At 40.1% G+C, this 22,968-nt stretch overlaps 1 protein-coding gene across 4 annotated transcripts in view; it reads right to left on the reverse strand.

Moving 5' to 3' along the window:
• KLF7 (KLF transcription factor 7) overlaps positions 1-22,968 on the reverse strand; it is an 85,650-nt gene that overhangs the window by 19,542 nt on the left and 43,140 nt on the right. For 2 of the 4 annotated variants that reach the window (XM_077154862.1, XM_077154864.1), the window contains one exon: positions 21,671-22,304. In XM_077154862.1, coding sequence (XP_077010977.1) covers positions 21,671-22,304 — 634 coding nt within the window. The remainder of the gene's footprint in view (positions 1-21,670; positions 22,305-22,968) is intronic. The other 2 variants (XM_077154865.1, XM_077154863.1) reach the window with 2 other exon arrangements.

Genomic DNA, 22,968 nt, shown 5'->3' on the forward strand with positions numbered 1-22,968 from the left:
TTGTCACTTACATCTTCTTAATCACCTACCAAGTCGAGCACATGCTCAAATATACCATATGCACTCAATGTGATGTTCGCTAACAAACACATTACTGGCCAATCAAAATTCAATCGTACAAAAAGCTGTTACAACTTTGCCTTCCAGATTCATAAACCTTAACATGCATTATCTCCAAAATACCTCAATTCCCCACCCCAGGTGAGCAGGCAAAGTCGAACAGACTTCTTGTCTCATTCACTGGTAAAAATACAGTCTCTGTATGGTAACAAGCTGGATTCAGCCAACACTAACTGGAGTTCTAATACATACTGAGCAATGACACTGTCAGAGACTAAGGCTAAAAGGAAAGGGTCGTTGCACTAGACTTATTACGAGACAGTAAAGCTGCCATGTGTACATTAAACACAAGGCCAGTGTGTTTTGATAAGTGCTCGTGCTTACACATGTGGAAGATAGAATTCCTAAGGCTCTGGAGGACTGTACAGAGGACAGAAGTCCTGGATGAGATAAGCCTGGTTGAAACTCTAATGAAGTCAGGGGCATGGGCAGTGGGCATTTAGGGAGAAGGCCACAGTATGCACAAAGGCCAAGATATAGGGATATTGGGTTGTCCTACCTGCGGCAAAAGGTGAATACAGCAGTTAGATTTCCAAGAATGGGCTGAAGAGGTGGTGGCTGGACTCTGAGGTACCTTGAGGTCAAACCATCCCCTCAAAATGACTGACTGCCCTGAGATCAGGGAACACATCTTTGTCTATTTGTATCTTTATAGCCTAGCACGATGCATATACTAGGAATTCAAGAAGCATATCCTCAGGGAGTGATTCTACATTGACCCTGGTAAAGTTGGGTGCTCCTTCTTTTATGCTCCTATGATTTTCTCCAAAAGAGACTTATGTTTTGCTTGAGTAATCCGGTTACACGTTGTAGACCACAAAATTAAATGGTCCCTACAAAGCAAAGGCCACACTTTATTCACCATAGTATCCTCCAGACAGAGCACATTAGAGGCATACAGAGGCACCCATGAATCACTTGGTTGAATGCATATATACATTTATTGTTAATCCTGCTTCAAATCTCCTTTAAGCACTGTAACTTAGGTCTTCCTAAACCCTCTTTTCACTGCTTCATAAAAGGAATAATTATGGAAGAAAACACAATGACTGAAGCCCTTACGGAATCCATATTAATACACACATATACATGCACAACCCCCCCTTCCCCCAAATCTGCAAACAATTCAGCATGAACGTACTGACACGCACATATGCAGATATATCCCCCACACCACCTGACAGCCTATATATCTCTAACCTCAAAACACCCTTAATTTGCCTGTGCTAAACCCACGGCCACCAAATGCTTTCTTTTCATTCTTCTACTGAAGAATGAAGGCATTCTGGGAAGGAAATATCAATGCAGTGTGAGTTTAAACTTTGGAGGGAAAAAGAAGGTGCAAAAAAATATTAAGATGTGATTAATCTGACCCTATATGCTTGCTGTCTCCAGTCGTCAATTTCCCAGTCACTTTATATTATTCCAATACTGCAATATTCTCATTAAATGCAAAATCTAAATTAGGTTTCCATTCAGAACTTCTGGCACTCCACAGGAAACTAGCTTTCATGCAGTTATTTTGATTTTGCGATAATGTGCTACAAACTAGAATGTACTAGGTTTTCTTTCCACTATCTTACACGTTTAGAATTTTAGAATTCAAGTCTTCTACATTGAAATTTCTACATTACAGCCTTAAAAGAAACATTCTTAAGAATAAAAGTAAAGTAGCAACTGCCAATTGTTCCCCTATATTCATTCTCATTTTTTCTATAGTAAGAGAAATCCAATTTTGAGTTGGGCTCATGGCCACCCAGAAGGAAGACTTCATTTCCCAGCTCCTTGGCATATGACTAACTTTTAGCTGATAAGGTATGAGTGGAAGTGACAAGTACAATTTTCAAGCAGTAGTTTTAAAGGCTGGTCTTCCCACTTTCAAAATAGCTGCATGAAAACTAGGTTCCTGGAATGCAGATGTGGCGCTCACCATTTTGAATTGCACGGACTTAGGCCATATCAAAAGGAGAGAAATATGGATGGAGACCAACAGGATGGAATGAGTCTGGGCTTCTCACAACTTCTCAGAGAACAGCTGCCTAAGAGCATGGACTTTCATATTTAAAAAGGCAAATATCGCCTTCCACCTTATATAAGCCACTGATTGCTTGGTTCTGTCACAAACAACTTCATTTATGAAATTCAGTTCATTGCAGTTAATTCAAAGGGTAACAGAAACCAGTAAATAAAAACCATATATACCCAAATGGCTAAATCTTGCAGTATAAACATAATCTGACATCGTATTACTTCTTTCCTTCAGAAAGATTGTCAGAGCTTGTGGAAACCACACACACACACACACACACACACACACACACACACACACACACACACACACGACATTCAGGAGACCTGAAAGACTAGAAGTCTTTGTACTTATTACTACCATGTGACTTTAGGAATGTTATATACTTTTTGAGTCTCATGTTCCTCCTCTGTGAAATGGAGCTGATCCCTTCTTTGATGTCAAGCTCACAGGATCACTGTGAAGTGTGAAGAGAGATAAGACAGTGCAAGTACTATGTACACTGTAAAGTACCATACAGGAAAGGTGGTTATTAAAATACTTCAAACAAGAAAAACGCTCATGCAATGTGTCTCCTACTGACACCCTGTAAGTATCGTGATATACCTTTATGGTCCGTAAGGAGCCTGCAATCACCTCTTTCTAACTAAGATGGTTAGCAGCAGACCTCCTGGAGTTGGTGTTTCATTTATTGATCAGAAATGACACCCTTAGCCCCAACTTGCAATGTGTTATTGATTAGAAAACTAAACAATTTGGACCAATCAGCACAAACTCAACAACACACATGGAAAACTAGCCCGTACTCATGCACCAGTAAGCTCTCATCCACTGAAACACATTTGGCTTTTTTTTGTCGTATATATGGGTACATAGATGGCTGAATCAAACTTTAATGAGATGCCTGTATTTTTCTCGTTCACATAGATATACATAGAATAGAGAACTAAATGTGGGAAAAAGATATAAAATGTTATTTATAAACAAACTAGACAACAAATGTATCTCTGCAGAGAAAATATCTTGAATAATCCTACTGAGTCAAGACTTGTGGCTCAATTACACCCTTGGCCAGTGGATAGGACTCAAAAATCCTTGGGAAACTGGCTATTGGCTAATTGTTGAGTGCTCTCTATGAGCTGAGCACCACAGGATCCCAAGGGCTGTACATATATTCTCTCCCTTGGTCCTCTCAATAGCCCTTTGAGGCACATGCTACTATCCTCCCTCGTTTTTAGATGAAAAAATTGAGGATCAGAGAAATTAAGCCACTTGCCAAGTACGCCCAACTTATAAGTGGTATGATGAAGATTTAAACCCTAACGGTTTAACTTCCAGAGTCTACACGCTTAAGTACTGTCCAGTTCTGTATTTCATTTAAGTGACAGCAATTAAAATAGAATAAATGCTTACACACCCCTTGGAAATATTTTCTGATAAAACAAATGTTTCAACTGGAAAGAATGTTGGAACTATGTAGATGCACCCAAATAATAACTGTTCTAACTTTTTATAAATGATTAAATAAAGGAATGTAGAGAGTATAAGCCAGGAATGTAAACTACTCTTCAGCCTCCCCCAGGTCCCATAGTCTCATTTGCTGCTCACTTAATCATGACTTGCCACAGGACCTCTGTCGGGGTAGGCAGCTCATTTTTCTCAGAAAAGAATACTGCATACCAACTTTACCAGAATGCTTCCATTTCATTCCCTTCACCTTTTCAAAAACCATCCATGCTGCCTGACACAGCCCTGGATTAACCAAAAGTGGAAACCTACAACACCGGTAGCAAAGCAAGAGCTTCATTTATGACCCATTCCTCCAACTGCCAAAAAGCACTGCAGAGTGGAAGGTGGCTGGCTCAGTGCTGGGCTATTTCTTCAAACTGCTAAGCAGGAGTGAGGTTCTCTCACTCCTCTGCTACAGCCACCCTCCCCCTCCCACACCTGTCCCAGAAGCTTAGCACAGAGAAGATTTGGTGTGTGTGCACTGTGGGGGGAAACAGGACCAATGGGACATGGCCAGACTGTGCAAACTCTTAATAGACCTGCCCAGTCCAATCTGATTACCATGAACCACATGTGGCCACTAAGCACTTGAAATGTGAACGTGCTTGAACTGAGATGCATTTGCAAGTGTCTAATTACACAACAGATTTTGAAGACATAGTATAAAAAAAAAGAATGTAAAATAAGCTCATTAGTAATTGTTTATATTGATTAATGTCGAAATGATATTTTGAATATATTAAGTAAAATACAATATTAAAATTAATTAGCTCATACAAGTAATTACGTTTTAAATAGGCCTGCTGGAGAATTAAAAATCATACACATGGCTTGCATTATACGTCTATTGGACCGCACTCTCATAATCCATGTTTAAAAACTTGGACCATATCATCAGAACAGTGGCAGCCATTGGGAGCGTCTAAGCAGAGGTATAACATGATCAGATTTGAGTTTTAAAAATATCACTCTGATTACAACATGGAGAATGAACAGAGTAGAATGACTAGATGTGGAGAGACCCTCTAGGAGGCTTTCCACAGAGAGAAGGTAGTGGCTGGAACATGGATGGCACGCTCATAGCAGGGGAGATGGAGAGGAGTGGACAAAAATATATTTAGGAAGTATTACCAACAAGTTCTAGAACTGATTGAGTAAGGGGCAAATGAAAGGGGTATGCATCAGAGATGCCACTCAGGGTTCTACTGTAATAGAGTGGGTAACCATTTCAGCATACATTCTCTCATAGGAGGAATGCAGCCATGGAGAAAGGGTCCACCAAGTTAACCTGGGGTCACAGTGACCTGTCTACACGCAGCTCCCCAGCAGAGGGCATGGAGCTGGGATGCTCTGTATACTGTGGACCCAGCAGACATTGTTCCAAAGTGCATCCCTTCCAAAGAGCTCTCAGAACACAAAATTCAAGCCAAGACAAGAAACACTTTGGAAAGCTGTCAGAAATGATGATGGTAGTTGATTCTAAGACAAGGAAATGGGTAAAAGCACAGCAAATGGGATGGGCTGCAGTGAAAGGAGCATGGAGTCTTTGCTCAGTGTCTCTTTTCCTGATTGCTTCTCTAGAAGAGTGGGCACTGGAGTTATATGCAGTCTTAAAACCAGTCCTGCCATGTTTTAGCCAGGTATTGCTAGGTTCTTCTCAACATCACCCATAAAATGGGAAAATCACCACCCACATTGTAAGGACTCAGTGAAACAACATATGTAAAGTACCTGACACACTGCATGATATATAGAGGGCGTGGAAAAAGGGGTGTCTATCACACCCTGTCTCTCTTCCACCCCAGCCTAGACAAGGAGATAATACCTGCATCCCAGACAGGAGAGCAGGTATGCTCTTTCACCTTCGGCTTGCCTCACTTCTCACAGGTGAAAGCATGACAAATCCCAAGAAAACTAGCCAGGACGTTGCAGTCTTAACGCCCCACAGAGATCTAAACACCAACCCATGGCTGCTGTGTCATTGGAGGCATACTCCTTACAGGGCAAGCATTAGCATGAATAATTAAAGCTATGCTCTGCTTATCAAAATAAATGAACAAAGGATGCCTCTAACACAGCAGCCTCTTCCCCCCCCACACCCCGCCTGGGTTATTTTAGGAGATCATTTTTTCATAGTTACTGTTCCTTCCAATTTGAAAATCTTCAGAGACTTCCCTATCAATTTGGGTAAATTAGCAAGCTTCTCCTGCATATGGCACTGAGGCCGTAAATCACAAATATGAGTGTGTATAAAATTATATAGCATGGGCCCAATGTAATAATAAACACATTTATATTTTATAGCTGCTGTTTTCTCCATATTCAAGCGGTCTCACTGCCTGAGTCCCAGAGGCTCCCCAGCACTCCCTACCAGCGCCTGTGCACAGCAGAGTCTTGCTTTGTGTGCAGTTTCCTTCCCCCTCAATCACAGACCGCTATCTGCCAAATGCCAGCCAGCTCCTCTTTGTGCTGCGGCGGGCAAAGAATCATGCCTGCTCCCCAGCCCTCCATGCAGCTTAACAGAGACACAAATGAGCTGATGACCTTCCAAGCCATGTCAAAATGGGTCCTTGACCTAGAGACCTCAAAACTTCAGCGGCTTCACCATCTAACTCACCCAAATGAAAAGACTGGTGTTTGCACAATATGATTGTGTTTACACAAAGATTTAACGCCTCAATAGAGCAAAAGCTGTTCAGTTCATTTTAATTATTGCTTTATTCTTCTTGCAACAGATTAAAAAAATGTTTAACAGCAAGCTCGTGGTAATTGATCCTATAAGCTTTGTGTCCACGGTCCTCCTAGCCCATGCGATGACAGTAGTGGGAAGGAGGTATGAAAGGCTTTCCTTCCCTTGTAAGAATTCCTGCCAACCCTTGGCTTTGCTCATTAAGCATTCTTTTTGTTGAAGATGGACACCAGGGAAAACCACAAAAAACCTTAAAGATCTGACTGTGGGAAAAATAGATGCGCAGGTGGATTCAGCAGCATTCTAAATACTTAGCAAATTCTTAGCAAGCAAATGGCTACTATCAAGACGGGGGTGGGGGATCTGTCAATTACAATGACTTGTTAAATGTAAATACAGGTAAAACAAAGGGGCGGGGCGGGGGCAGAGTAAATTTGAAAATACAAAGATACATAAGAACACAGGCTCACACAAAGAAAAATCCAGAAGAAAACAATCCCTAAAAGAGTGGAACCTCAGGGATCATATGTGCTATTCTTTCTTACCTTCCAGGAATTTGTCTTTTGGTGTTAAAACCTTTTCTGTTTCCAGATCGCTGGAAGACAATGCAAATGAACCTCCACTCGAAGGTTCCAGTGGATCCTTTTGGCAGAACATTAGAAAGCAGCTATTCCTCTCCATGAGCATTTGTGGCTATAGAGATCACTGCACATATCAGCAGAATCACAGATTGGGTTTCGGATCTTTGTCCATTAATGGATTTATAATTCCTTTATTTAATCAAGTGTTTTTCCCATAAGGCATTTAACTCATCCCTAAATTCCCTCAAGAAAGTGGGGCAAAAAAAATCATAAAACAGAATATCCTTAACTCCACATTTATCTTATAAGAAAAAATAGAGGCACAAAAATTATTTGTTCAAATTCACCCACCAAAGATCAGGAAGAATTAAGACAAGCATGTACAATTTATACCTCATTCACAGTTTCCCCCAAATTCTTCTGTAAGGCATCTCCATTTGGATATTCTAAGTTAGCAATAAAAGAGAACTGCTAGGATGCATTCTTTCAGGAGTAGGAAAGAAGTTTCTATTTACTATTTTTCTTCATAAATTTTCTAAAATATGAAAGTGTACCAGTGACAAGTTTTCAGTTCAAGAAACAACACTTTGTGTGTATTCATATCTTTAAAAGTTCCTTTCTTTCTTAAAATGGGGGTGGAAGGAACAACTAGGAACAAGGATTCATAAGATCAACCAGCAGAGAGTATAGGAATATATAAGACTGTAGTTTCCATTCTGTTAGCAATTCTGAATTTGTGATTGCATTGTGCAAGTAAGAGAATGACTAACGTGTGAGTCAGCACATGTGTGGGTTAAGCAGAATACCAAATATTAAGCCATTTTCTCCTTGAACTATAAACACAACTAAATTCATTTATATTTTGTTATAATTTAGGTGTAAGAAAAAATCAAAATAACTGATCTTTAAAGGAAAAGCAGAGTGGGGTAGGCTCCGCTACAGTTCAGCAGTGAAACCTTTGAAAAATCATTCTCTGAGCCTCAGTTTCCTCATCTTTTAAATAGGAATAATGTGACTACTTACCCCAGGGGATAAGCAAGGGTTAAATGAAATGAGGTGTGGGAAAGCACTTTGTAAGCTGTGAAGATCGATATGAGCAATATTATTATTGCTTACTTGGGCAGAGCCATAATGCAGAAGCAGCCACTTCTAGACCTGGTTCCCAATTGTCTTATGTACAACACCAATCCAAGCAGGAATGACTTGGACTATGCTTTCTTTACACACCTGCTCCTAGAAGCATGACTAAACAACCACTGCACCTTCAGGTCATCAAGATAAATACGTCTAATTCCCTACGGGGTCTTCCACTCAGGTCCAATAACAACTGTGATCCAAAACAAGGCCCTCACCAAGACCTCACATGGCCAGCTCATAATCACAATCTCTCCAAGTGGCAAGGGATAAACTAATCTGTGAAAAAGACACAGATGTCACGTCCTCCTTGCAGCCACATTCACATGTATGAGAGGAATAATGTCAGCAGTATTATCTCCAAACACAAGGACAATGCTGTACAATTATAATAACATATTGTCCATTGTATCTGGGGATGACACATCTGACAATGTTATTTTGTATGCACGTGAATGTAGCTGAAAGGGCCAATGCATAATTCACATCTCCAGTCAAACGGCAGGCAAAAAGTATGTGTACATTAGGCAATGCCATTTAAATCTTTTACCATGAAATAGCACCTTTCTCCCCAAGAAGGCAAAATAGTTCCAAGTATTTTCCTCATGGTGCTAGTGGGAAGTAGAATAGTGAATTACAGGAAATGCATCCAAGTTGATTCTCAAAACAGCAAGTACCAGTGTAATTCAGTTTCCCACTAACAGCCCTATTTTCTGACTGAAAACACTTCACTCTTATCCCCGCACTAATAGTTCATCTTCAGTGTGACAACCATTTAACACAAGGAAACCAGTTTTACAATCGGGTGAGGCTGCTGGGTGCGAGAAGACAGGTGGAGAACGAGGCCACACTTCACCATGCAGCTCCTCAGTGCCCCTACTTCCCTCCCACACTCCAACCTCACAACTGATGTGATTCAAATCCTGCCTCAGCAAAATCTCAGATTATTACAGGTCAGTAGCCTTCAACAGGAGTGGAGTGTATTCACTTGCAAAGAGTCACAATCACAAATGTCACATCTAGGAAGTTTAGATCTAGCAGGAGTGAAGACATTCCCCTCATTGGGGGGGGGCATAAATATTTTCAGGTCCTAGTAAAATTAACAAACTACACAATGCTGTCAATATTTTTAAAGATCATAAATCGGATAGACACAATCTGACCACTAGTCTTAAAGTATGAGGAAATTCTTTCCAAGTGGCTCAGGCCAACCCAAAGAGAAGAGTAGAAGGACAGCAGGGGTTGCTTCAGGCCAGCGTTTCTTAGCCTCTACACTGCTGACAATTTGAGCTGGATAATTTTTCTTTTTGTGGGGGATATCCTGTGCCTTCAAGGATGCTTAGCAGCATCTCTTGCTTCTAACTCACCAGATGCAGTAGCAAGCCCCCAGATGTGACAACCAAAAATATCTCCAGATATTGCCAAACATCCCCTGGAGGCAAAATAACCATGGTTGAGAACCACTGCATTAAGCAACTAATGATCTCACATTTGGGGGGAACAGCTAGGCTAAAAGGTTTGCTCTGGGACATAATGGCATCTTCAGCCATTGAGAGGAGATCCCAACACCCCCCACCTTAGCTGTGCAACTCCCATGTTCCTGCTATATCCTCATTAGCCTCTACAGTTCTTAAAGGGTCAGGGAAGGCCTGCCTGAAAAGCCCAGTTCCTGCAGTGAACAGGGTAGCCACCTAAGGTCATGAGCACAAGGGCGTCCAAGTGAAGGGCTGGAGGGGCTCTGCCCCTCAGGCACAGGACTGTGGCATTTTATGATTCACATAAAAGCATTGCATAGGTGGGTGGTAGCCCTGCTGGGGAGCTAGCAGCCATCAGATTCCTCTTTTCCAAATCTGTCAACTGCTTTACTTCACTTAATAGGGAGTAGCCTTGTGTGGCCATGAGAATTAGAGAAGTAGGTTTTCAGGGCCAAGGAGAATCCAAAGGTATAAGCAACCACATGGATTATCTCCTTTCCTCATCCCCCAAAGCACACTTGCTTACCACTACTGCTTCAAACATGGAGATATCAAAAGAAAAAAGATCTGCCTTCCCAGAAGAATATGAAGAGAGGAAGCTCGAAAGCACATACTGTGGTCATTTATCTCTGGGGCTAACCATGATCACTTCAAAAACTCCTGCCTTGGGCTTCCCAGATCTTACCAGAGTGCTTACGCAGCTGTCATTCCACCCAAACAACTGGGCAAGACAAACACCCAGGATTTCTTTGGACTTTTCGATCCACACCCTGCTTAAATCTAATAGACGGTTCATAACACACGTGAAAAGTTGTTTTTCTGACAATCTGCCATCAACAAAGACTAAAAAATCAAAACTGCTCCCCTCCGGAAGTCAGACTATAAGACTTGCCAAATGATGAGGAAATACCCTTTCTTCTAATGGTTCTTCCTCATCAAATGGCTAGATTCTTTAATGGGCAGATCCTCTGAGTGATCAAAGATTGTTTTTTTTAGTAGCAACAACAGAAACAATACTAAATCTGCTCTGCAGTTATCCTCAGCTAATCAGGTTTTCTTTTAGTTTGAACACTACTGATGGCTAACTGGCTTGCTTAAGATCTATGAACACTGCAATATTTTCTCCATCATCCTAGCCTAGTTTAAGGCTTTTTAAAAAATACTTTACAAAGAAAGACAAAAGAGAGCCTGATCTTATTTTTGTGGTAGACGTGTTTGTTCCTCAGAATAGGGTTCTTCTCACTGCACTTTGGATAGGGAATGCGAGATCTCATTAATATGGGAAGCCAGTAGCAGCCGTTAATGTTAAATAAGAGTTGCCTTTACTATTTCTGTGCACAGTCACACAACAGGTTCAGAGTTTTCTCAATAAAACAGCTCCTTCCCACGGGGGCTGAAGTTGCCTCTTCAAGAGGCCTCAATTTACATATGCTTTCTCAACCATTTAAAGTGAAACATCATTGGAGCATCACTTAACTTCTGAAGAATCTTCCTCCCCACACTTTCAATGAGAATTTCAGGAACTACGGAATGGAACTTCTACTTAAATAGGATACGGTAAATATATGGAAGCTAATCACTCAACAAGATTTTAAAATTACAAAGTTGGTTTCAGAGTTATTCTGTACTATATCTGGTTATTTGTCATAAAAAAAGATACTAAGGTAAGTAAAACACACAGTATTCACTGTAAGTACAAGGTATCATCCACAAAGTGCTCAGGACCTGTGCTCATCAGAGGAATAAAATCCATAATGGAAAGTCATAAGGATCTAGAAGTTTCCACTTGCTCCTTTATAATGGATAAAAGTCAGGAAAATCCCGTAATAGCTTTCAGTCCATTTTATTTCTTACTTTATACTCTGGATAATATCAAGAAGAATGGCCACAAAAGAATTTTGGGCAAATAAGAGAATAAGTGGTACTATCCTTAAAACATAAAGATGCTGCCTCATTACGTAGTAATTTAATACCTGCGCAAATTCTATTAGTGCTCATAACAATATAGATGTGTAATGATTCTCCAGCTCTTTCTCAAGAAGACTAAATCCATAATTTAAGTGATAAGGCTTCAAATGTCTTGATTCTCTTAAACTATACTCATAAGGTATGCAGAGAAAGGGAAGACTTCAAGATTCTAATGTGTTTCATGGCCAAAAGATTTAGTTGAGAAAGCAGGATAAGGGGACGCAGGTGCCAGACATTGTGCAGAATTTGCACTTATGCTCCATTAATTGCCAGCATATCTTCCTTTCCCTCTTCTTTCCCTCCCCCCATTAAATCCCTCTGGAAAACAGCAAAGCAGCAGGCCCAGACTGGTACCCAGCAGCAACACCAGGAGCAGAAGTAGCCAATTAGCCTCCAGAATACAAAGAAAGAGGGAAAAAAAAAAATGATGCAGTTACCTAGCAACCAGAAAGAGCAGAAACAGCTGTGTAGCAGGCCCAGGCTGGTACCCAGGCAGAAACAGGATAGCCAATTAGCACACTGTATTTAATGCTGATGCGGTTTCCTAGTAACAAGCTGTACAAGTCTGTCTGCTGCATTTTCTCCCTCCCTTCCTCACATTTTCCTCAATCATGCACAGTATTACTATTTGCCCTAATTACTGTTTCTCCACTGCTTCCAGCGGCCATTATTTTGTCCCCAGAGAAATTGGAAGAACTCAGAAAAAAAATCTTCTGTAATGACAGTATTTAGTTTCAAATTCAGTTTAGCTGTAAGCCTTGAGACACTAAACAACAACAAAAACTGAAAAAAGCAAAAAAGCCAGAAAATCACCCTCTGCCTAAATTTATAAGTAGCCCTTGCAACTTTCTGTACATGCTAATATTTACATGTGGCTGAAGCAAAAGATATTTAATAATACACACTGTCATTCTGCCATAGACTACATTTTCGAATAGGTTGATTCCTCTGTGTACTTGAATTTATTTGTATTGATTTTCTGATACTCTCTCCGGAACATTAGGAACATAAAATGTCCTATTACCTATATCAGAGAAAGGAGATGTATCTTTTGTTGCTCTTTTTAAAATACCAGTACTAGTTTCAACAGGCTCATAACCAACTGAGAATACAATATGCGGAATCGTTATTTCCTTTCTACAATAAGGAGTTGAATACAGGGGAAGAGTACTGTGCATCCCAGAGTAAGGGGATTTGAAACACCGTGTTACAAGTTCACAGCCCTATAATTAATTCCATTGAGGCAACATGAAACTATATGAAGACAGACAACTTGTAAACATGACTACTGCACAGTTATTCTAAAATGTTTCCTATTATTTCTTGCTAAACTTATATACTAGACTATGTATCAGCCAACCTTTTCCTTGGATCATATTCATTAGGATATATATTATATAATTGTACCTCCTTAGGGCACCCATTAGTCTCCTAGAACCCCTCTCACTTAACATTAGTTTCTATGTTGGAGCCATGTATTAGTCTTTTTATAAAATATCCCTGTATACGAAAATAGTAAGGGCTCCAAAGAAAGATGTTAGACACCATGGCACATCTAACTGGGCAACATACTACCCTGAAGATAAAGGACCTTCTCAGCTGGGGATGCCCTTTCGACCTCCTGTGTGCAACAAAAGGACAGTAGCTTTCATCACATTTAACTCGTCTAGTGAAATGGTTGAAACTATTCTATCTCAACATTCTTGAGATTTAAAATAATTGCATTTTCCTGAAAATGTATGTATTACTTTACTCAATTCCATATATTAAATGTTAATTATGGTAATGGAAAGAGAATGCATTTGAAGGCAGATTCAATGTAAGAGCGCAAGTATATATTTTATACCAGATGAGTGGTTTACAATATAAAAATTACAAATGCATTTTATTTTATGAACAAAATAAAAGGTATCTAACCTTAACACAAGTAACAGTTTAAGGGAAGAGAGGAGAAGATGCAGGGAAGGTCCAAAAAAGTATGCCTGGTTTAGTACAAAGCTGGACCTAGGCTTCATAAGGAACTGGTTGGTAATTGGCCTTCCATCCCTAAAAGTTTATGATGTTCAATGCTGGTTCAGTCCCCAGCTCACCTAGCCCAGTAAACTGGGATGGTAAAGGAGAAGGTGAACAGAAATATGGAGCAGACCATGGAAAGCTTACATTCACCGCAGACACCTTTAAACAATTAAAGCACTTCCACCTTTAATTTTAGCTGCCTATTTAATTTTAGCTGACTATTTTAGCTAGTCAGGTCCTACCAATGGCAAATGATCTTGGAGACATGGCAAGAATGGGGAGTGACTTCATCAGTGGTTGGCAGGATAACCAGCACATTAAAAAGTCACTACATTTGATTATTTTGAATGGTCATGCTCCTACTAACATTTAACTTAATAACTGTCACGTCAACACATTATTTTAAAAGACGGCTGAGAACAGAATCTACTCTTAGAAAATGTACTGGGGAAGCAGGAGGGGTTGGGAGAGAAAAATGCTTCCATAGTTTCTAGCAACCCCCACCCCCCCGTCATGTCTCCCCACTTGCCTGCAGATCCTGAAATTCCATTAATGGCTACCCATAATGGAAGATTAAAAAAAATAATAATAAAAGACTGAAGTGTTATACACTGGTTGATCAATGTGTAATCCACCAATCAGTAACGTATTGCTACCAGAACCTATCTGATGTGAAAAAGGGGCAGTAGGAAAGTAGCACATGGCAAAAAAACAGGCAGGTAACAGCTAGTAAACTTATAGATGAAGAAAACAAAGGGAAGGAACTGAGGTTTTAGGAAACAGTTTGCCCAGGGCCATCAGTTTACCCCCATAGGGTGGGGACAAATATAGAGTGCCTGGTCTGGAAGCAGTCTAGCCTGGCAAGGCTTTGAGTCACCTGACACATACCACCATGTGGCTGGATTAAAAGAAAGTTCCATTTGCTTGTCAAGACTAACTTCCTTACATGAAAAGTTGTTGTCCTTATGATCCATTAATCGAAGTCTTCAACTGTAATTTCTAATAACCGCATTGGATAATTTTCAAAGAAAGATATCACTTCACAATGATCTTTTCATCTGTTCTCATGTTAAAACATGAGTTTTTTTAAAAAGAAGATTATTCCAAAGTTAAAAAAAAATGTTTTCTTATGCACAACTTTCTTAAACTCCATTTTTTTTTCCTGATACGAACAGAAACACCCCATTGCTGTTTCAACTTCAGGAGACCTAGGAAAAATATTACTTATTACCAATTAATTCTTGTAACATCATCATATCCTTTGTTCTTTGCAAAGAAAGTTAACTCTTCCTTGGAATATAATGTGTACAGGAAAACCACTATGATCATGGACAATAACACTTATTATAATAGAAACAGCTTCTGTACATTATTATCTACTTATTAAAAGGCTTTTTTTTTTTTTAATGTTCACGTTTGGTCTTTCCAGTGCTGTTCTTTTATTTGCACGACTACTCACGGACCTCTCCCTCTTCTATGCCAAACATAGCTGGCTTAACCTTTAAATCTCAGAATTTACAAAATTCTACTACTTCTACTACCTTTTCTAGAATGTTATTCCTCTTTTCTCTTCTCTTCCTTCCTACCCACCCCCTCCCTGCTATATTCCCTTTAGAGATCAGGCTCCAAATTTAGTGGCTTTATGAAACCATATTTCTGACTTTTATATAAAAAGGGAGGTCCTTAGAGGTGGAGAATAGTATCTAGTACAGTAGGCATTCAATAAATATTAATCGTTCATGATGAAATACCCATTATTTTCATGTTTTCTTCTTTGTCCTTGATTCCTATTTTAGCATACATATTTACTTTGTGGCTACCAATTAGTCATTAAAAGTACACCTTGAATAGGCAGTCCACGAAGCTTACATTTATTATCATATTACAATGATAAAATAAATGTACTTGCTGTATATATGTCGAGTTTAAGCTATTCTACCCAGTACATGTATTTGTGTAAGTTTATCATCACAAAGGTTAAGAGATAGCATAATGCTAAATTTTTGTGTGTTAAAGCTCTAAGCTTTTCCTGAATCATAAAATTTTTCCATCATTAGTTTTCCACTACCTCATTTCACACCCTTTCTTTTCAAAATCCTTCTCCTAAGCTCTTGAATATGCTAAATCCAAACTACCAAACCCTCCTATTAAACTCTCTCCACCTTGTGAACTGAACATTTAGTCCTTATTCTAGTTTCCATCCCATAATCGGGGTTTAATGAGTTTCTGCCTCAACACATGGATAAACTTCATTAGCAGCCGTGTGCCTCAGCATATTAAAAGTCCTTTAATGTCTTAAAATTGCCCCATTTCAGTCGCTATTGTATAAATTCAAAGAATTCTTATCTATGGCACTGAAGAGGTTGAAAGTGGTCGATTGGCCCCCTACAGTTCCACAGTTAGGTATTTAATTTTATCCTGCTGATATGCCTGACCTTGAATTAAGGTTTCTATTTATATAAATTAGTGCATTATCACACTGCCATCATTTAAAAGGATGAACAGCATCAATAAGCACCCTGGACAAAAAGAGAAAAGTGACTTTTTATCTTCAAATCTTCCATGCTGCCTCCGACTCCTCACAGAAGCCTTTCCTTCCTCTAGCCCTGTCTTCCTCTAGTGTCCTTCTCAGAATGGCCCCTTCCTTTCCTCTTTGCTGGTCACTTCATGGCACAGAGCTAGGCATCAGTGGGCACTTAATACCTGTTTGAGGAATGACTTAGTAAATACAGTAAATAAGCAACAAGATGGTCTAGCAAATAGGATGCAAGCCTAAGCCAGACGTGAGTCCAGTTTTAATTCTGCCTGTGGCTGGCTGCGTGAACTGTGCTAAGCCATTTTTACATTTTTGATCCCCAGTGTCCCTTAGAATATGACAATGATTGCCTTTCTTATTTCATAGGAATAGACTCTTAACTTTTAACATTTTAATAAGTGGCAATGGGACTATTACAAGAAAGTCTCTCTTTACTCCTGAAGGCAAAAAAAAAATTGTTTAATATTAATGACCATAATAATAGGAGCTATAGCAGTAACTATAATAGGCCTGGAAACAAAGGCATAGCCTTTGTAATTTCCTTGTACTGGTTCTGAGTGATTTGATGAGGCAATAAGTTTAAGGACCTTCCCAATTCTTATCTATTTAGAAGTCACTTCTTTTCATTAAGTCCATTTGTATTTAAACCGTAAGGTTCTCATTTCTTCCTAACAATGGGTTATTAAAAAAATATATCCATTTGGCTTTTTTTTCCCCTTCATTAGCTTAGAATTTAAGAGCATGGACAGGAGCAATACAGCTTTGGATCAAAGCCACCTCCAAGCTGTGTGATGCTGGGCAAGTTTCTTGACTTCTCTGGGCCCCATTTTTCTCATCTGTAAAATGGGATAAGAATAGTGCCTACAGGAGGTTATTAAAGGGATTCAAAGGGTTAATATCTGTAAAAGACTCATAACAATGCCTGACACATAGCAAGCGTTTTAGAAGTGTTTGTCAAATAAGTAAAATAAACAAACTATGATTCAAACTGAAAGAATGAATAAGTACTTTTTTTTCACCTCTTAATCACTACATTTGCCTTTTTGTTTGTAATATTTTGAGCGACCTTTTCACTTGAAAATAAGCTATTTTCTTAAATCCTGATTAAATTTACAGATTGCACCACCTCTTGATTCAGTAAGACTCCCCAAAGCAGATGTAAAATACTCAGGTAACCTACACACTTATTTTACCTTCCCACCTGAAAAGTCCATTATGTCCTTCAGCATGAAATCTAGAATGTCCTTATCACCACCCATGTCTTAGGCTAACACAACTCTGGTTTATAGAGAAAGCCTTCCAAACATCTCCTAATAGAATATAGCTTCTTCATATCTTCCTCTACCCTAACAACACCAAAGACTTAATTACTGACTTTTGTCCTGAGTTACTAGCATGACTCACTCTTCATAGCATAAATGTGGACATACTTTTATATGAACATCCTAACTAGAAAAGTCTGCTCATTTAATAACAATTCAACCAATTGAATTGAATTGGATTCAACCCACTGAACCAGTTGAAACAGAGGTTGTTCTTTCTTCTCAGAAGTGATCAAGAAGAAATGTGGACAACTAATTATTTTATCTTTTTATATAAAAATTACTAGCATTTTAACAAATTGATTTTGGTTGCGAATGAGCATTAGAAAATGATTTGTTTAAAAATTATAAATAACGGTTTCCCTTGCATCAAAACATAAGGATAATTTAGCAACTCAAAGAAAAGGAATAAAACTATGATCATAATGGTTGAATTATTGAGAAAGAACAAAATACTATGCAAAGATCAGAAAACATAGTGGGAGAAAAAGATCTGCAGTGGCTTTGCTGCTAAAGCACATTTTTATGTTCATGCCAGCACTAAGTGCTCTTTTCAAAGAAAAAAACCATGTGTCCATTTTCATATATTTCCTTTCAGTAAGATCCTGATACTTAACAATATTCCCTTTGTCCTAGTCCTTGCCTCATCTTCTTCCACCCCCAGCATAATTCCCCCATCCCCAACCTAACTTCACCTCCTTGGGCAACCAGTATTTGTGCCCTAGCTACTAACTTGAACATCTGCTACCTTAAAATAAATAAATAAATAAATGAATAATACCTCATTGCCTACCAACCTCCAGGGCAAAGAATTTGAAGGATTCAGCATCTTCAAAATACAGCCACAGAAGGGGGAAAAAATGTGTATCTTTTCCGGCTCAGTAAATTCTATCTACGTAAAGATTAAATGAATAACACTTTTAAAATTCCTCAATGCAAGCAAATCCATGCTACCAACAACGTATTGTCTTTCTTTATGCATAGAAAATGGGAGACCCACACATTTTTATTTTACTTTTGCAACTGTGTCATCTTTTCAACATATTACTGTGTAGAATATATACACATATATGAAACTATGAGAACAAAATGTCAACATCTTCCCCTCTTTCTCTGGATGGCTCTTTCTTTCTTTCTTTTTTCCTATCCCCAAACACTTCCCCAAATGAAAAATGAGGAAATATTTTCACTGAATTAAGGAGAGCCCTGTGTTAAAATAGCTTGCCTACATACAACCAAAGCCCATTTATCCCACTTTATAAAACACCTCATCTCAACACTGGGTCAGCTGGTCTCCCCATTCCACTCACTTAGATGATCAGGCTCTTCCAACCAGAATTCCCATCGCCATACACCTTTGCCCTCAAGCTTTTACCAATCTATATCCTTTATATGTTTGTACTTAATTTGATTCCATCCTTCATGCTTTTTTCATTATTCTTAGTTCATCCACACCACATAAATTATCACCTTTGTTTTCAGTTTCCCATGTGCCCCATTCACACCAATTTCAAATAAATACTTCTGATTCTCATTCATTTAATCAAAATTAATTCACATTCCCTCTCCCCATCCTCTATACCCACACCTAGCTCCTCTCTTGTCTCTCTTTTTCATTACACCACTTTTCTTTCCATTCTTATCTCTGAGGGAGGTTTTACAGACAAAATGCTTAAGGAGGGCTCAAGGCAATTGCTTCCAGTGTTTCTCAGGGAAGCCATGCTTTACATTACTGTCAACTTCAATGGGCCACTGCTTGCATATCCAGGTTGACACTCCACAACTGGTGCCCAAAAGCATCATCTCTCACACAGCCCCATGATCAGCCATGAGGAACAAGGAAACAAATGCTTCTTGCTCTTTGTTGGGATTTAACTTTGGCTAATTGGCTTACTTCTAGCTTACATAAAACTTTCTTTCACCCAATCGTCACTAATCAATAACAACAACAGCAATAACTACTACAACCCCACTACTAACTTTTATGAGCTCTTATTATCTACCAAATACTTTACAGGTACTTGTTCATATAATCTTTAAAACAACTTTAGGAGACAGAAACAATTATCTCAATTTTTCAAATGAGGAAGCTGAGATTCAAGGAGGAGAAATAACTTATCCAGGCATAAATTTACAAAGTGGTAGATCCAGGACTCAAACCCAACTCCTCTGACTCCAAGGTACTGCTCTTAACTATTCTGCAATACTGCTTTTCTAATAATGTATGGCGTCTCAGTAAATCCCCTGTGGAGACGTGTCTTTCCACTTGTATCCGCCATAAGGCAAGCGGCTGCAGGTGCTAGGTAATATAATGAGCTCTGCCTTGGTAATCACTCTCAGTAGACAACATCCAAAAAACAAAGCACCAAATAGTGTATAAATCACAACAGTTACCCTTCTGACAGTTCTAAAGGAAACAGGGGCTAGGAAAAAGAAGAAAATACTCTGGACTCCCAAGAAAGAATCTTTGCTTCCCCAAAGCTGTCCAGCCTCCATACTGGGCAGCATAAAGTTTCTTAGCATTAATCATTCAGAAATGTATCCACAGTCGTAAATCCCACACCCTCAACGAAGCTCAATATTCTTGCCTCATCCTGCTTTTCCCTGTTTCTTCAAGAGAACAGGAGATAGGCCACACACTGAAGCCTGAGAGCATTACAATGTCTTGGCATCACTTTACTTGCTGACTTCTGAAGGAAAGGAACATAAAAACTACCTCCAGGGGAATATAATAGAGGAAAAAGCTGAAAACAAGAAGCATTAGCCTTGGTATACGTGGAGTAGAGAACTCAAGCCAAAGTCTATTGGGAAACCATGAGCAATACTTTTTACCATGCCTAGATACTGAGCTGGCATGGAAGCTACCTCAGTTCTCATCATCCCATGGGAATAACTTTGGGGTTCCTGACAGTGAATCCTTCGAGGCAAGTATTATGCATTCCTACTGTCAGAAAGACACTTCATGGAACCCCATCCCCCTAGAATAGTAAAGTTAAAATGGGTCTTAAAAGCCAGATTATTTGACAGATATGGAAAATGAGGCCCAGTGAGATAAAGAGCCATCCTCAAGATCACAGAGCTAGTCACTGGCAGAATCAGAACAAGAGCCTAGGTTTTCCTGATAGTTCAGTCTGTGATCTTCCCACTTCACATTTCCTGGGTGCCATAAACCATAAACCACCACAGAATACCAGCAAGACAAGAGTGAGCCAACAAAAACACTCTCACCAGACACTTCTCCCTAGCTCCTATGCAATCATTCATTGCCATCGGAGAATGCTCTTCTACCATTTCCCTCTTTTGGGCTTTTCCCTATCCAGCTTGTAGTGTACAAGCAGTACACATACAAAAACCCACAGGTGACGCACTGCTGGGGGCTCATTTAAAAACCACCAGTAACAGTAATTGCTATTAAGATGACAACACCAAAAGAAGACACTACCTCTAAGTTTCAATGTCAAAGCAGAGAACAAAGATCAGTTTCAAGAAAAATGCCAGTCTTACTCTTTCCTGTGTAAACCCCACTTTTATAAATTATTCCATCATCAAAACACCAATAGGATTCTCTGGAGTCACCACGGAAATCCTGAGTAAAATACACAGTCCACATCCCTCCCCATCCACCCTCACCACACACATAGCAATGTAATCACTTTAGCAACTTCTCAGTAACAAGCTCATTAAAAAGCAATTCTGCCATCTCTCCATAAAGCTCGCACCAGAGAACAATGCAAAAGAGGAGTTGCCAATTAATTATAGAATGATCACATCTAATGAACTCTGAAACCCTCCTGCTGTTGGTGACTTTGATGAAAAATCAGGGATGCTGGGAAAAGAGTGAAGACCGACACCCCAGCTACCTTGTTCAACTGTGAATTCTTTCAAATGTACCTCCAAAGATTCCAGGGTTGATCAAAACAGCACAGCTACATTCGTAAAACACCGAAGTGCCAGCTAAGTGACAAGTATATGTATCACGTACAGCAGGGACTCACACTACCAGCGCTGCCCTTCGGGCTTCCACAGAACCACCTGATTCTTCTCTGCGATCGGCACTGCCTCTAATGGTATCACACAGCCAGCAAGCGGCAAACCTGTGTCCTGGGTTCAGGACTCCTGAATCTCTTAGGGTAGCAAGTGCATCCTTCTCTTTGCCCACCCTGGCCCTCCTGCCTCTCTATCACCTCTTAAAGCAGCATGGGTGCTGCTTCTCAGAACCAAGAGAGGCCCTTCCCACCATGAGGCTAACAGGAGGGAAAAGAATAAACCACGTGCGGCCAACTTGTACCACTACCTGTGTGAGTCCTCTGGTGGGCCTTTAAGTGGGAGCTTTTTGTATAAACTTTCCGGCATCCGTTAAACTGACAGCGGTGAACCCTCTTCTTGTTTTCAGGGCATGCCTCAGCCCCCACCCCTCCTTGTTCGCTGTCACTCTGTCCGCTCTTAACTGCCCCAGCTGCCGCCACAGCTGCTGCTGCTGTTGCCACCCCTCCCACCTTCACTGAGCTGAGCGCAGCCTTCTTGGCCACCAGTTTCAACGTCACCGTGCCATCCACGGCTGAGAGAGTCTGGGAGGTTTTGACCAGATGGCGGCTGAGCTCAGGGGACGACGGGGGCGTTAATGAGGTCACTGCGTTGAGCTGGGCCTGGTTGACGGCTGTGTAGCTGTCTAGAGAAGAGCTGGTAGGCTGGAGGCTGAGGCAGGTCTCAGATAACAACTTGTCCCGAGAGAGCAAAATGTCCACTGCCGAGCTCTTCTCGCAGATGGTGGCTTCCACAGGGAGCAGCAGGGGGTCCAGGCGTCGGAAGCTTTCCTCAATGCATGGGGGAGGAGAAGCATGGAGGAAACAGTCCAAGTCCTCACCAAAGGTCTCCGAGATCCTCCTAGGCTCTGTCTGTAGGTAACGTTCCAATTCAAGGCATGTCTGCAGAAGAGGGGGAAGAGGGAAGGAGAAAAACCATCATCAGAGGCAAATAACACCATGAGGCCCAATGCTGAAAGAAAGAGGAGAATGGTTTCATGGCTGGTACCTGAAAAGTCTCTTGTTGGACCCTGTTATTTATTCTCGTACTTCTTCTGAAGGGTTGATAAAAATCACACTGAGTGATTTCAACTACAATAGTGGAAAGGGATTGAGACACCCAGAAGGAGTATCTCACATCACAAAGATCCCAGCAAATATTAAACAAAGAAAATACGGTTTCCAATCCCACAACCCAATTTAGCAGGTAAGATGCTTCAAGCATTCCCAGGAGTTCCCAAAGAAGCAAGAAACAAATAGGAAAAAAGTTTGCATATCAAACAAGACATCTAGAGTTCAACTTTAGCTTCCAAAATCTACTTGAGCAAGTCACAAAAATAAGTCAGTTTTCCAGCTTGCTCTGAAGGACAAGCCATGTCCACCCAAACTATGAGGTGAGCTCAGCCATGATCAGCCAGCAGTAAGCCCTACTTTGGGGATGGATTCCCTAAACAGCAGGAATAGATACTGTTCTAAAGAAAATCTCTTAAGAAACCTTTGTTGTACAAGACACAACCCCTATAGTTTATAGCAAGTCATTAAAAATACAATTAACGCATATTTTATG

The sequence above is a fragment of the Tamandua tetradactyla genome, chromosome 3 (genome assembly GCF_023851605.1).
Source record: "Tamandua tetradactyla isolate mTamTet1 chromosome 3, mTamTet1.pri, whole genome shotgun sequence".
Lineage (NCBI taxonomy): Eukaryota > Metazoa > Chordata > Mammalia > Pilosa > Myrmecophagidae > Tamandua > Tamandua tetradactyla.